The sequence below is a fragment of the Electrophorus electricus genome, chromosome 8 (assembly GCF_041902795.1).
Source record: "Electrophorus electricus isolate QZ-2024a chromosome 8, ASM4190279v1, whole genome shotgun sequence".
In the NCBI taxonomy this organism is placed as follows: Eukaryota; Metazoa; Chordata; class Actinopteri; order Gymnotiformes; family Gymnotidae; genus Electrophorus; species Electrophorus electricus.
Window position 1 is genome coordinate 31602501 of NC_137504.1, and position 15000 is coordinate 31617500.

Below are 15000 nucleotides of genomic sequence, written 5' to 3' on the forward strand. Positions count from 1 at the left end.
AGCAGAGCTGCGAGTGGGATTAGTGAGAGAGGGGAGGTGCTGAAGCAGAGCTGCGAGTAGGATTAGTGAGAGAGGGGAGGTGCTGAAGCAGAGCTGTGAGTAGGTTTAGTGAGAGAGGGGAGGTGCTGAAGCAGAGCTGTGAGTAGGTTTAGTGAGAGAGGGGAGGTGCTGAAGCAGAGCTGTGAGAAGGATTAGTGAGAGAGGGGAGGTGCTGAAGTAGAGATCCGAAAAGGATTAGTGAGAGGAGAGGTGCTGAAGCAGAGCTGTGAGTAGGATTAGTGAGAGAGGGGAGGTGCTGAAGCAGAGCTGTGAGTAGGATTAGTGAGAGAGTGGAGGTGCTGAAGCAGAGCTGTGAGTAGGATTAGTGAGAGAGGGGAGTTGCTGAAGCAGAGCTGTGAGTAGGATTAGTGATAGAGGGGAGGTGCTGAAGCAGAGCTGTGAGAAGGATTATTGAGAGAGGGGAGGTGCTGAAGCAGAGTTGTGAGTAGGATTAGTGAGAGAGGGGAGGTGCTGAAGCAGAGCTGTGAGTAGGATTAGTGAGAGAGGGGAGGTGCTGAAGCAGAGCTGTGAGTAGGATTAGTGAGAGAGGGGAGGTGCTGAAGCAGAGCTGTGAGTAGGATTAGTGAGAGAGGGGAGGTGCTGAAGCAGAGCTGTGAGTAGGATTAGTGAGAGAGGGGAGGTGCTGAAGCAGAGCTGTGAGTAGGATTAGTGAGAGAGGGGAGGTGCTGAAGCAGAGTTGTGAGTAGGATTAGTGAGAGAGGGGAGGTGCTGAAGCAGAGCTGTGAGTAGGATTACTTTCAAAAAGACAGTGACTTTGGTCATCTGGAAGTGTGTGGAACAGCAGTCGTTTACATTTTACCAAATACCTGAGTTTCTTTGGAACAGTTGATCAACTGAAATGTTTTTTGCAGTGTCGGCAAGATTTTTGACAATAGTTTAAATTTTGATCTATTACTTTTGAAGTGCTTATGCAAGTTATTAATAAATATGACTAAATAATAAAATTGTTTAATCTCAATGTATGTATTTTTTGCCATCATGATTTTATATCAGCATTATAATGAGAATGGCATGATATCATTTTTAGCTCCCTGTTTGTAGGGAGTTTGTCTGTGTGGGTGGGTCTGTGTGTTATTGTGGGTTTGTCTGAGAAGGTGTCTGTCCGTGGGTGTGTATGTAAAGGGGATGGGATGTGATGTCTTATGGGGTGCGTGCGTGCGTGCGTGTGTGCGTGCGTGTGCGCCATGTTGTAGTTTGTGTTTTCTGCCAACAGAGGGAGCCAACAGACTATACCTTCATTTTATTATCCTGCCAAATCCGTCACACATGTACACATTTACTTTTACTTAATATTCATAGTGAAACACATTTCTAAAACAAAACAGGAAATAGCTGTGTGTGTGTGTGTGTGTGTGTGTGTGTGTGAGAGAGAGAGAGAGAGAGAGAGAGAGACTAAGCAAAGTAAGTGAAAGATACTACCTCTTCTTGACAAGTAGAGACATGATATCCACATTTTTTACACACTGACTACTTCAGTACTTCCCCTCAGAGTTCACACCCTTTCTCTCTCTCTCTCTCTCTCTCTCTCTCTCTCTCTGTCTCTCTCTCTCTCTCTCTCTCTCTCTCTCTCTCTCTCGCTGGATTGCTTTCACTCTCATTTTGTCATCACTTTTCAGATTTCCTTCAGATTTCCCGTGTGTGTATGTGTGCATGCGTGAGAGAGGGGGGGGGGGTATGGGATATTATCAGTAGGTATCCCAACTTGCTGTTTCACACTATCTCAGTTGGAGTGTGCGCGCGTGCGTGCGTGCGTGTGTGTGTGTGAGAGGGGGGGGGGGGTATAGGATATTGTTATCAGTAAGTATCCCAACATGCTGTTTCACACTATCTCAGTTGGAGTGTGCGTGCGCGCGTGTGTGTGTGTGTGCGTGCGTGTGTGTGTGTGTGTGTGTGTGTGTGTGTGTGTGTGTGGTATGTGGGAGGTGTGAGTCCAGTGTGAGATTTTCTCTCCCACCCGTATGAAGGTGGTTTCATCCTTACTCATCCTCTCCTCTTTCTCCATGAGCTTTTGCTAGACGTGTGTGCTTTTGCTAAATCATGTTTACATACACACACACACACACACACACACACACACACACACACATGTGACTCTGACATGGATTGAGATGTGTATAAGGAAAACATACACACACACAAGCACACACGCACACACATATACACACAAACATATGTGTATATATATATACACACACACACATATATATACACACACATACACATGTGACTCTGACATGGATTGAGATGTTTATAAGGAAAACACACACACACACACACTGGTCTATTTGCGGTTGTGCTCGTGCCTGCTTGTGGCTGCGTGTACATCTGAGTGTGTTGGCCTGCTCCAATAGGTCTGCTCTACTGATCTGAGATAAATGAATAAATCACATTAGTGATCATCTCACACACACACACACACATGCGCGTGCATGCACACATGTTCAGAATGGAGTTTTTTGTTCACACCTGCTGAGCAGTAACTTCAGTCTGACAGACTCAGTCCTGTACCAAGCCACTTTATTCTGTCTGTCTGTCTTTCACAGTCCTCTGTGTGTCTGTGTATTAATTGATTAGTTAATCTACTTTTGGGTGCTGTTTTGGAGATTGCTAAGGTAGCAGTCGACATAGTGACACACACGCGTGCTCACACACCCACAGGAAGAGCAACTGATGAGTCTTTCTCAAGTGCTTCCTTCCTGTCTTAACTGTATTTTTGTTGAGGCGTGTACTGGATCGGAGAGAGTATGAACGAAACGAGTCCTTTATCTCCCGTGTCTGGCTCGTACAACTTTTCTTCTAATTCTCCTTCATTCTATCTCTCTCTTTCTCTTTCTCCCCCTCTTTGTGAAGTAGAATAGTCCTGCTCCGTGCTGCTCCCCCGTTACACCTATAGAGATGGTTTAGCCCACATTTCTCCTCCCTTCCTGTTACTCCTCCCCCATCACACACCTTATGCAAATACAGAGCGAAGGAGAGCGAGATAGAGAGAGCGAAACAGGGAGCGAGAGGGAGAGAGGAAGAAAGCAGAAGGCTTTGTTTGCTTAGGCAGCTTACGGCGGCTAGCTCTCGGACGCTACTCAAACAAGGTGCGTGGGCGTGTGCAAACACACCCACCCACACCCCCCACCCACTGCCCCCAACACTTGCGTGCACGCACACACACACGTTTTGGAGGGAAGGCAGAGGCTGAGCATGCGCGCGTGTGCGTAAGCGCGGGGAGAGCTTCTGGCTACAGAGCCCGAGCACTTTGCACGCGGACCGAGCGGTAGAAGAGGAGAGAGAGAGGGAGAGAGAGAACATTCTGTGCTATCTCTGCTTTTTTTTTTTTTTTTTTTTTGCAATCTGTATTCTTGTTGTTTTTGTTTTTTAAGTCTGGTTTTGGGGACTTGATCTTCTGCGTTCTTTCCTCTGGAGACCCCCGAGGGCGTGGAGAGGATCTGAGAGAGTGCTTTTGGAGGACCATGGGGGGGTTTGGTACACACGGATGAACGCACGCACGCACGCACGCACACACAGACACACCTGGAAAGCTGGGCTGCTCTGGAGAGCGGGACGCTGTGCACCTGGACGGGAGGGCTATCTCCGTCTCGCCTTTGCCCACCTTCCTTTCCACTCGACTCTGGAAACGGAAACCTTTCCACGGCGTTCTTCGCCACGTGCCCGCCTGCCTGCTTGTTTTTTTTTCTCCGTCGCGGATCGAGCTCTTCCTGCCGGGAGGGAACGGCTTGGCGAGCGAGTGCTGAAAAACTGCTGAAAGAGAGAGAGAGAGAGAGAGAGAGAGAGAGAGAGAGAGAGAGAGGGGGGGGGGGGAAAAGAAGGAGCGATGGATTACGAGGGGAGAGGTAGCGAGCCGTGCCTTTCTCCTGCGGCCTTCGTCAACCAGGTGCAGTACTCCAACATCCTGGAGGGGCGATTCAAACAGCTGCAAGGTAAGAGTCCCGCGCCCCCCTACCGCCTCTCACGGCGCTCGGGGGCCCGTCTCCTGTCGCCGTGACGCCGGCCATGGTTACGGGGCGAGGGACCAGCGTGAGGACGGGACGTCCTGCTTTGAGCGGGACCTCGCTGCCCCTCCCCTGTGCGTCCTGGCCACAGCAGACACCATCAGAGCAACACCCTCCATTAAGCAGAGCAGGGCAAGCTTAGGCCTGGGAGGTGTGTGTGTGTGTGTGTGTGAGAGTGGCCTTGTTTCAGGTATTTTAGGTTTTACCACAGGGCTTTTGCACCAGATCCCAGTCCCACCACCGTTAAGAAACAGAGAGTAAAGACTGTCAGAGCAGCACAACAGGTGGGTGGGGGTGGGGGTGGGTGGAGCATGGTTGGTTGGATAGGGAATTTACTTATCTGAATACATCAGCTAAGACACACACACACACACACACACACACGCATGCGCGTGAGCACAGCCTGCATTGTGCTGTGAGTTCAAAGCAGTTGTGTAACAGGGCTGTCACTCACACCCTTAATGTTTTACATTTTTTAAAGCTCAGTTGGCGTGTTTGTGTGTGTGCGCCTGTGAGAGCCGCTTAACCTTCACCACTTTGAAAAAGTCCAAACACTGTACACACACAAACTTGTAAGCGTCAGCAGAAAGGTCTTCAGCTCCTGCTACACGTCATCACAGTCATGAGGACATTTGGTGCTGAGAGCTGCGGCCCCACCCGCACCACCTGCCCAGACCCACGGTGTTGCGTTACAGCTTTACTGTCACTGTTTACATCCACTCGTCATCCTGTAACACAAGACCTCTCTGTCCTCGCAAATCAAGTCCATAGTTCCAGAAGGTCAGTTTCAGTGTCTTCGTTTGCTTATTGATTGTGTGTGTGTGTGTGTGTGTGTGTGTGTGTGTGTGTGTGAGAGAGAGAGAGAGAGAGAGAGAGAGAGATAGTGAAAATAACACTGATCGGGTAGTTATACCTCCATAACCAAAGAGATACCTTGCAGTAATTGTTACAAATGTGTCAAGTTACTATAATGTTCCATTACAGGCACCTCCCACTCATAACCATGCACGCGCATGTGTGTCTGTGTGTGTGTGCAGCATGGCTGTGCGTGTGCACATGCAGGCCTGTGTTAGAGCTCAGGTGCAGGCTAATTAGTTAGAAAAGGGTTGTGTAGTGCAATTTCAGATAGAAGTTAGTTTGTGATCTCTCGCAGATATCTGCTACAGTGATTGCGTCTCGGATATTTGGTAAAGCTCCTCGTGGACGTGTAACACCATCCGTTATAGACATTTTTAGAAATGCACGGCTTCTGGTCCCCCCCGTATTAATAAACAAATACCCACCCACGTGAGCAGGTGCTAAGGTTTGAAACATGTCTTTCCCTCACTGCACCCACGGCCCTTCGTCTGAGCACCTTACGATTGCTCCGAGGAGTGCGTCAGGACGGCCGAGCCAGTCCGGAGTTTACAGAGCACACGAGGCTCGCGCTGTAGGTCACCCCGCCGGCCTCATCTGGGCTGGGCAGCACTGCGTGCTATTCAGGGAAATTTCCAACCTCCCACACCTTTCCGTCGAGATCTGAAATGTTGGTTCCTCTCTTTCTGGGTTATGTGCTGCTGTGGGGATTCGTGGGAGGGAGGGAGGGAGAGAGAGTCAGTTAGTTCCCGGCAGGGATTGTAGCGTTGTGTCACAGGCGAGAGCCAGCTGAGGTCAGAGGCCAGGGCGAGGAAGGTGTGTGGACTGGGTGAGGGGGAGGGGTGGGGGGTATTTCCTGACTCTTATCGTGCGAGTGTTTCTTCGCCGTCCTCTTGGTGAGCCGAGCTGCTGGGGTCGCTGGGTTGCGTCACAGCATCAGCTACGTGTTTGTCACACACACACACACACACACACACACACACACATGCCTTGCACAGACAGACACACAGGTGCACAATCTCTCTCTCATACACACGCACCTGCACGCACGCACGCACACACACACACACACACACACACACACACACACACACACACAGGTAATTCTGGTCCTGTGTGCCCTTAAGGCTGACTCTTGGACTTCTCTTTGGAAAACAGGTGTCTCTCATTCCCAATCCCACGCACACCTGCGGGCGAGTTCCCTCCTGTAAACAAGGTCACCGAGCCATTTGGCACGCTTATGTGATGCGTCCCTGTTCAGGTCGTTCCACTGAGAGCGTCCACGTGTGCCCGGCGAGCGTGGGGCGTCCTCGTGCGGGGGGGGGGTCCCTTATGTCCAGGAAGGCCTGCAGGCGGCGTTCAGGACCACCGCACGTCTTCTCCCGCAGGGCTCAGGGTCCAGACTAGCCAGCTCCAACTAGGACGCCGTGGAACTGGACAGGGACGGCTTTGTCCAGGCTTCGCCCAAGTGAGCCCAGAAATGTGGAGAGATGGCTAAAGTCTGTGAGTGTGTGAAAGTTGTGAAGTTGAAACGGGGCCTGTCTGATTCCATGCTGCTCTGGTGGGGGGGACCCCCTCGAATGAGTGTCAAAGGGACTTTGGCTTCATTCAGGAGTCCAGAAGAATTCATTTCCTGCTGTTGCATCTTCAGATGGTATTACGCTAACGCTGCATCCTCCCGGGGATTTGGAGGAAAGGTCAGCCAAAGAGATGGCTGGCTAAGGGGAGGAGTCAGAGTGCAAGTGATGACCGAGCATTAACCGGCCAGTCATGGTGTGAGCACGCACCACAGCCCTAGAGCGTGGACAAAGAGCAAACAGCCCCGATATCAACCCGCTCAGATGATGAGGCACAGAACTGCGCAGTTTAACTGCATGTTTGCTTACTGCACTGTCCAAACTCCTGATAGCAGAAATATTCAGCTGATAAGGGGCTGGTGTGTGTGTGTGTGTGTGTGTGTGTGTGTGTGTGTGTGTGTGTGTGTCTCTGTGTGTGTCTCTGTGTGTGTCTCTGTGTGTGTCTCTGTGTGTGTCTCTGTGTGTGTGTCTGTGTCTGTGTGTGTCTCTGTGTGTGTGTGTGTGTCTGTGTCTGTGTGTGTGTGTGTGTGTCTGTGTGTGTGTGTGTCTGTGTCTGTGTGTGTGTGTCTGTGTGTCTGTGTGTGTGTGTGTGTGTCTGTGTGTCTGTGTGTGTGCGTGTCTGTGTGTGCGTGTGTCTGTGTGTGTGCGTCTGTGTGTGTGCGTGTGTCTGTGTGTGTGTCTGTGTGTCTGTGTGTGTGTCTGTGTGTCTATGTGTCCAGTTAGTACCCCCTGAAGTGAAAACCATGTCATGAAGATGATCGCTCATGTGTACCGGGAAAAAAAGAGGCCTGGACACTGTGTGTGTGTGTGTGTGTGTGTGTGTGTCTGTGTGTCTGTGTGTCTGTGTGTGTGTGGGCCTGCCATTCTATGAAGGTTGGCACAGCCTAATCTGTGGGCTGAGGGAGAGATCTTACTGGAAGGAAAATGGAGTGCGTTGGCTGTGAGGTTGTTTGCGTGCCAACATGTGTGACCAGATAGTGGACATCCAGTATCTTTCCTCTTATTACAAACACATGTCTGTACATTCCAGCCTTGTATCCTCACACACACCACACAGTATGGCGTCCTGTCCCACGTCACACTAAGCGTTAACGTTCCTTTGAAATGGAGGACGAATTATTTTAATGGCCATTAGTGACAAGACTGTCTCTGATGCGCTTTTGTGGGGGTGTCTGTTTTAAACGTTGATACAGTTGCTTAAATGGTTTATGCCTCTACTGAGGGGAAGCCGATGTTTTATCCACCAAAAAGACCTGTTATGCTGACAAATTGGCAAATGCACTTTCCAATTTGTGTGGAGCTTGGTCAGAAACATCTAGTCCCTGTGCAGCAGTGTCCGAAACAATGACGAGGATACGCGCGCGTGTGTGTGTGTGTGTATGTATGTATGTGTGTATGTGTGTGTATGTGTGTGTGTGTGTGTGTATGTATATGTGTATGTATATGTGTGTGTATGTGTGTGTGTGTGTGTGTGTGTGTGTGTGTGTGTGTGTCTACAGCATTAAACCAGTCATGTTTGCAGTCATCTAAGCACGTCCTACAGGGTTACTGGAGCTGCTGGAGTCACATGTCAGTCTGTCACTCTGTGGATCAGACTAAATTCTTCAGTTGGTTTGGTCTACGTGTTTCTGACTAGTTTACATTTACATGTATGGAATTTAGCAGACTTACAAAAGTGCTTTATCATTTCCTCATAGAATACATCCCATTACAGTACAGTAGATTAGAGTCCAAAATACCAGTGATCTAGAATACTGTTGAAATACAAGAATCAAATACAGGGAGTGCAAAATACATAAGTTCTATCTCAGACAAAGATAAGTGCAATAAACAAGTTGTTAGTCAACAACAGTGTAATAAACAATACAATAAGTACTAGTCTCAGTTAATCAACATAGTGTCAGTGGCCATTTAAATATTCCACAAATAGAGTTTCAAGCCGAGCCGTACTGAGGTTGGAAGAACCCGAGGTACGGATCAGGCTTCGACCAGTTGGTTTGGTCTGCGTGTTTCTGACCAGTTGGTTTGGTCTGAGCTCCACTCTTCTCTAATTACTGGGTTTCTACTCTAATGTAAAAACCCAATTTTTTTGGCCAGTAAAATTGGTTCTCGGTGTAAGTGTAATGCGAGGGTTCATTTGAGCCCTTATTTATTCAGCCACTAAGATAAATGCTGATGATTGAGTCATCTGATACTCCACCCATGCACGACACTTTAATTGGCCTTTTCTCAGCGTACCTGTGTTTAAAATGCTTTGTGTTTGCACCTTTTGTGGCCTGAGTTTGTATGGGTTAATGTGCGTTTTTGGAACAGGTGTGAAATATCTGAGGAAAAGGGAAACGGACACTAATCACACAAGCACGCTGCAGAAGCTGAGGTTTGGACCAGTGTCCGATATCAGCAGCGAGCCCGTTCTGTTCTGGGCCAAGAGTGATATATGTATTGATGTGGTGTTAGTGGTATGTAAAGAACTTTGAGGAAACGGGTCCCAGCAGCATGCATGCGTGCACACACACGCACACGCACACGCACACACACACACACACACACACACACACACACACACACTCCCCCTCCTGAGCAATGTTTAGAAAGCATTAGAGTGCTATAATACAGACGAAGCAATAGCGTCAAGCTTCTGTCAGAGAGTTTATGGTTTTGTTCTTTTTTTACTAAAGCATTGTAATGGAATTACCCTCCCACTTTCTCGGTGGACCAGGAACGATCACCACGGGAAGAATTAATAAAGTTTCTTGGCAGTACCAACATAGTCTAAATATATTTAGAACTGTCAACACTGAAGAAATGAAAGCTCATTTTTGGAGGCTGTTATTAACATGTATTAGCACAAAAGTGATTGGACAAGTGTTATAAGCATTTACTATTCGAGCATGACACTGGTGTCCGAGAGTTCTGAAGTGTTGCTTCCTCAGATTCCATTTTCCACCACACGAACTCTTCTGTTGCGGTTTATTTCACGTATGTTGGATTTTCCTATCCTTGGGTATCTAAAAGGTCCTCCAGACATTCTCTTATTGTGTGTTGAGTGTGCTGTCAGTCAGTTGGGAAGTCCCACCCCCCCGATCACGCCGCAGGCGTTGCTGTGGCGATGCAGCAAAGTAGCGGAACGGCGGCTAAGTGCAATCACGTTCCGTAATGCCTTTCGCAGTATTCCCAACCAGCGCTCCGGGGCAAACTCTCTGCTCGAAAACAGTTTCTGAGAGTTTTGACTTCAGGAGGGGAGAGGGTTCAGAAATTCCTTCAGAATGTAGCAGTAAAAAAGGCTTGGGAATTATTCATGGAATTTTACAGTAACCGATCTACAGCACAAAATGGAAATGGTGAATTTGTTTAATATACACAGTAGTAAGCAATGCTTCTCAGGTTGGTGACTGTGTGTGTGTGTGTGTGTGTGTGTGTGTGTGAGTTAAGCCGCTACACTGTACAACACAAGTAAGGTCTGGCCCAGGAGTTAGCTGGGGGTTGTTCTTCAGCAAAGCCCAACTTCAAAGCTTCTCCACATTCCTGCGCTGCTCTTCTGGGACTCTGTACACTCAGTAATAACTGTGTTTAACATGCCCAAAACCTCGTGTTAACGATCCGAATACACACCGTAGTGTACGTGATGCTGCTCCAGTAGTTCTGCTCACACAGGCGTGAAGTCCCTGCTCTTTGTGTTTCTGTGTGTGTGTGTGTGTGTGTGTGTGTGTGTGTGTGTCTGTGTGTGTGTGTGTGTGTATGTGTTAATAAGTATGTTGTTATCTTTGCTGTAAAAGCAGAATAAAGATGTATTCCCTGAAAAGGAGATTGATCTGAGAACACACACACACACACACTCTGTCTGGTGCGGGTTTTGCAGTTCAGAATTTGCACTACAAATACAATTCCGGAAGCATGGGGAATTCCACTAGAAAGCCAGCATGCGGAAGGATAACTCCTTAGTCCTGGCGGGTCGTCCTCTTTTCACTTGGCTATTTCACCTCGCCGTTCCTCTGTTGCCAAACAGGGTTGGATTCAGACACAAGCAAACATCATGGCCAAATAACACACACTAGACCGGCCTTAAAATAGATTATGACTGATGCCTCTATTGTCCAATGAAGACGCTTCCTTCAGCAGTAGGTACGCCTTTATTGTGGGTTTATCATATGTAGCAGTGTCATGATGACTCGGTTCACAGTGCCAGGTGCTTCTCCAGACACACACACACACACACACACACACAAGCTTACTTTGTTACCACCACTTTGCTTGTGCTACAGGTTAATAGTCAGCCTTTACCATGCAACTAAAATGTCACTACCACACCTCTCTCTCACACACACACACACACACACACACTCATCAGGCTCCCCCTCTCCCAACCCTCTCACACACACATTCACCTTAGGGGAGAATCCCTGTCACAACATGACCAACTTTCAGAAGAATGTGAATGTGTGCACGTGCGTGCACGCGCGCGCGCACACAAACACACACACACACACACAGACAATGCATTAATCCTTCTCAGGTGTTTCTTCTTTAATCACCAACACCCAGCAAAGTTGTATGTATGTGCTGAGAATAGATGCATCGGGCGTGTTGCTGCCTGTGTGTGTGTGTGTGTGTGTGTGTGTGTGTGTGTGTGTGTGTGTGTATTGTTAGCCTGTCAACATCTTTGTGGAAACACCTGTTGCATTTGACGCCTGGTGTACACGGCACACTTCACAGTGCACACAGCACATGCACATTGGGCGACAGCAACCAACCTCTAAAACTGTGTGTGTTTGTGGGTGCAGGAAGTCAGTTTCTCACTTCCTCTGTTAAAAACATAAGAGTTCACTTGCATGTTTCGGTGAGTGTGGGTGTGTGTGTGGGTGTGTGCGTGTGTGGATGTGTGTGTGTGTGGGTGAGTGCATGCTTTCTTGGTTTTCCAGTATTTGATTCTTCAGTCCTATGGCTGCTGCCGCCCCATGGTCCTAGTGTCCTAGCGACCCATCTTAGAGTGTGTGAGTGGGTCTGTGTCCACGCGTTAACTAGGGTTATAGGTCTGTTAGCAGTGTGTATGGATTTATCTGTAATTGTATCACCCTTCAGGAAGATACTCTACTTCAAGTCTAGTCTTTCCTTGGATGGTCTGACAGTCATGTTTGTTACCATAGCAACTGTTGCAAGCTGGCAGCTGTGTGTAGTTCATGTTTGTTAATATATGAGTGAATCTGTAATAATTAGTAACAAGGTATAGGAGAACTCCTAATACTTTTATATTAGACACCTAATATATACTTAGTGTGTGTGTGTGTGTGTGTGTGTGTGTGTGTGTGTGTGTGTGTGTGTGTGTGTCAGACATTGGTTTTCCAGGTTAATCTGTAATTGGAAGATTAGTGAAACATCCAACAACAGATATTATCTATTCGCAGCCAAAATTTATATTGTACATGTTAATACACACACACTCACTCACACACTCACTCTTTCTGTGCCATGTATACCAGATGGATGGAGTTGTTAGTTGGAGTTCCCAGCACTGTGGTATATGTGTTAACCTTAGAGGAGGGAGGGAGTGTGTACAGGTGGGGGAATTATCACTATGACTCTAGAATGACTGAGACTGGGACTCTGGGTGGATTCCCTTTGCACATCTTGAGTGGAGCAGAGGCCACACATGCCTGGAAATACACTCACACAAGCACCGTATCGCTTGTATGTCAGAGTGCATTTGAATATTGGACGCACACACGCACGCGTGTGTGTCTGACTAAGCGATACTGTGTGGTGGATTTGCATTGAAAAACAGTATTATGATGGTACAGAAACTACCCGTCCATACTCAGAGGTGTGTTAAAAAAAACCACCTAAATTGTGTGTGGTGTAACTGTGAGGTTAACTATGAACGTTTGTAATGAGTGTGTGCCATGTAGGTGTGTGTTGATGTCTGTGCGCTTCAATAAGGTATTTGGGAGGACTGGTTCTATAATGTGTTTTCAGAATTAAGGAAGCCTTTAGCATGCCAGGCAACTTACACACACACACACACTGTCCTGATAACCTGATGACTCTCTCTTTGTTGAGGGTTCGCTCGGTTACACATTGCAAGAATTCTTTTATATGGTAATGGCTGTGTACCACCTGTCGTGCCTTTCTTAAAGTGTGTGTGGGGGGTGTGTTGGGTTTGAGAGGACAAGCAACAGAATAGTGTTTCCTCTCGCATTATTCCCCTCAGATAAATGACAGTGCTGATCCAGCCAGTGTGTGTTAGAGAAATGACAAGGAGAAGAATGACAACAGACCAGGAAAAAAGAGGCCTGGACAGGTGTGTGTGTGTGTGTGTGTGTGTGTGTGTGTTTAAGAGAGCGCGTGTGTGTGTGAGAGTGTAAATTCAGTGTGAATACTCTGTTTTTGCTCTTGGTTGGTGACCAGCAGAACTGGTTTCACAGAGATTATATGAAGATAACATTTCTCTCCTGGTGTGTGTGTGTGTGTGTGTAAAAGAGTGTTAGAGGTGAACATTATTGTTTGTTAACCATTATTGCAACAATGGTTTTGTGCCGATATTACAAAAGGCTTCAAATGAGTTCCATAACAAGCCAATGATTTAGTCCGTCCTGTGTGTGTGTACAGTTGTTTGGTTTGCCTTTCTATTTTTCAGGTGCTACAGTATGGATATTCTAGGGCTAAAGGTTTTTAAGTGTCCATATCTGATCTGTATCGAGTTTATTGCATTTCAGCACATACACCAGTAGATATAATGGGTCAGGTTTGAAAGTCCAAACCAATAATAATACGTTTAATTTATATAGAGCCTTTCACGGACTCAAGGTTGCTTTACAGTGACACAGATGGAGAAAAAAAGACATTGATCAACACATTCATTTAAGAAAATGTGAATAGGAAGAGAAGTTATGAGAAATGGTGAGAAAAGAGGTGAAGAGCAGAGATGGAGAGCCTGAGGTCATGAACACGGAACACTGAACAGAACGTTTTAAAAAAGGCTATTAATTAAAAACAATTCCATGTGGTCCTAATGACTGGGACACGGCGGTGTTCCTACCTGTTGTTACGTGTGTGTTCATGGAGTTCCATGGATTCAACAGGGTGTGCAGACTGAAAATTCCTAATGTCCCTGACAGACAGCCAACAGGGAAACAGGAATGCAATGATCTGAAGGGATGCGTGACAGACCAGCTCAAATGTGAATGGTGATTGGTTGGTACAGTACGGTTAAATGATTGTTCATTGGTAGATCTCAGCTGAACTGGGTTTGAGGTGCTTCTCCGTGTGTGACATGCCGTTCTCAGTCATGGATCTCCGGTTGCCTGGTTCTCCTTGTGGGACTCTCAGGTAGCAGGTGCCTGTTGCGTAAATAGGACCATGTGGTCTGGCCTGTTAACTGCTCCACGTGCGTGTGTGCGGGCATCATCAGAGCTGGAGTTGAGGTAGCAGAGTAGTGGCGTATCCAGCAGAGACGGGTGAGAGAGAGAGAGAGAGAGAGAGAGAGAGAGAGAGAGAGAGAGAGAGAGAGAGAGAGAGAGAGAGAGAGAGAGAGAGAGAGAGAGAGAGAGAGAGAGAGAAGCAGACGTGGGATCTCAGTCAGCGTGTTGGCTGATCTCATCAGGGAGACACGGAGTGTGTTTGTGTTTGTGTGTGTGTGTATGTGCACAAGTGCTCCCTGTGAGAGATCTTCCTAACCTAAGTGCAGTAAGTGGACCCTTAATCCAGCTTGTCTAACCAGGATTACTGTCACTCTCACACACACACTCACACACACACACACTCTCTCGCTCTCTCACACTCACACACACACACACACTCACTCACACACTCTCTCTCACACTCACACACACACACACACTCTCTCTCTCGCTCACACTTACACACACACACACTCTCACTCTCTCTCTCTCACACACACACACACACGCACGCACGCGCTACTTATTCATGCTAATCCTTTAGAGTATTTGTGTATGTTTTGCGATACACAGTTTGCCCTCCTGTAAATGTCAAAAAGCTCGCGTGACCCAGGTTTTGCCTGCCTGAACCAGGTTTTGTTCACGTGACCCAGTCGTTTGCCTCACGCACTCTGAGTCTGGTAGTGGCGGGGGTGTTTGCTCGGCTGGACAGCGTCCACGCTGGCACTGACCTGCACCTGCATGTGCGCAGCGGGACGCAACGTGCCCTTCACAGTCTCATACGTCATCCTGCTTCACGTCAGTGCCGTGACAGAGGCACCCACATCTACTATGATTGTCTTTGCAACACACTTCATACATATCTGGCATGAATGTTGAGCACTCGCCCCTCCCCTCTTCCCATTGGCTAGCATCGGTTCTGCTGAGGTCTGATTGGTGCAAACATCACCAGTTAGTCAGTTGAAACCTGACACTCCTGAATTGTGTTAGTGTGTTTTAATTAAGATCATAATTCTTGTTTGTTGTCCCAGCAGGGAGGAAGAGAGTGAGTGTGAGTGTGCGTGTGTGTGTGTGTGTGTGTGTGTATAATAAACCCTCTCCTGCCGTGTCCCC

At 47.7% G+C, this 15000-nt stretch overlaps 1 protein-coding gene across 5 annotated transcripts in view; it reads left to right on the forward strand.

The window, feature by feature from the left end:
• The window catches only part of sptbn2 (spectrin, beta, non-erythrocytic 2), a 65399-nt gene that overhangs the window by 17833 nt on the left and 32566 nt on the right, over nucleotides 1-15000 (forward strand). Inside the window, exon 1 of one of the 5 annotated variants that reach the window (XM_035527375.2) lies at nucleotides 3077-3989. The exons of 3 other annotated variants lie outside the window; for them this stretch is intronic. In XM_035527375.2, coding sequence (XP_035383268.2) covers nucleotides 3884-3989 — 106 coding nt within the window. In that variant the 5' untranslated portion in view covers nucleotides 3077-3883. Of the gene's footprint in view, nucleotides 1-3076; nucleotides 3990-15000 lie in introns of those variants that run through there. One more of the 5 variants, XM_035527377.2, reaches the window with a different exon arrangement.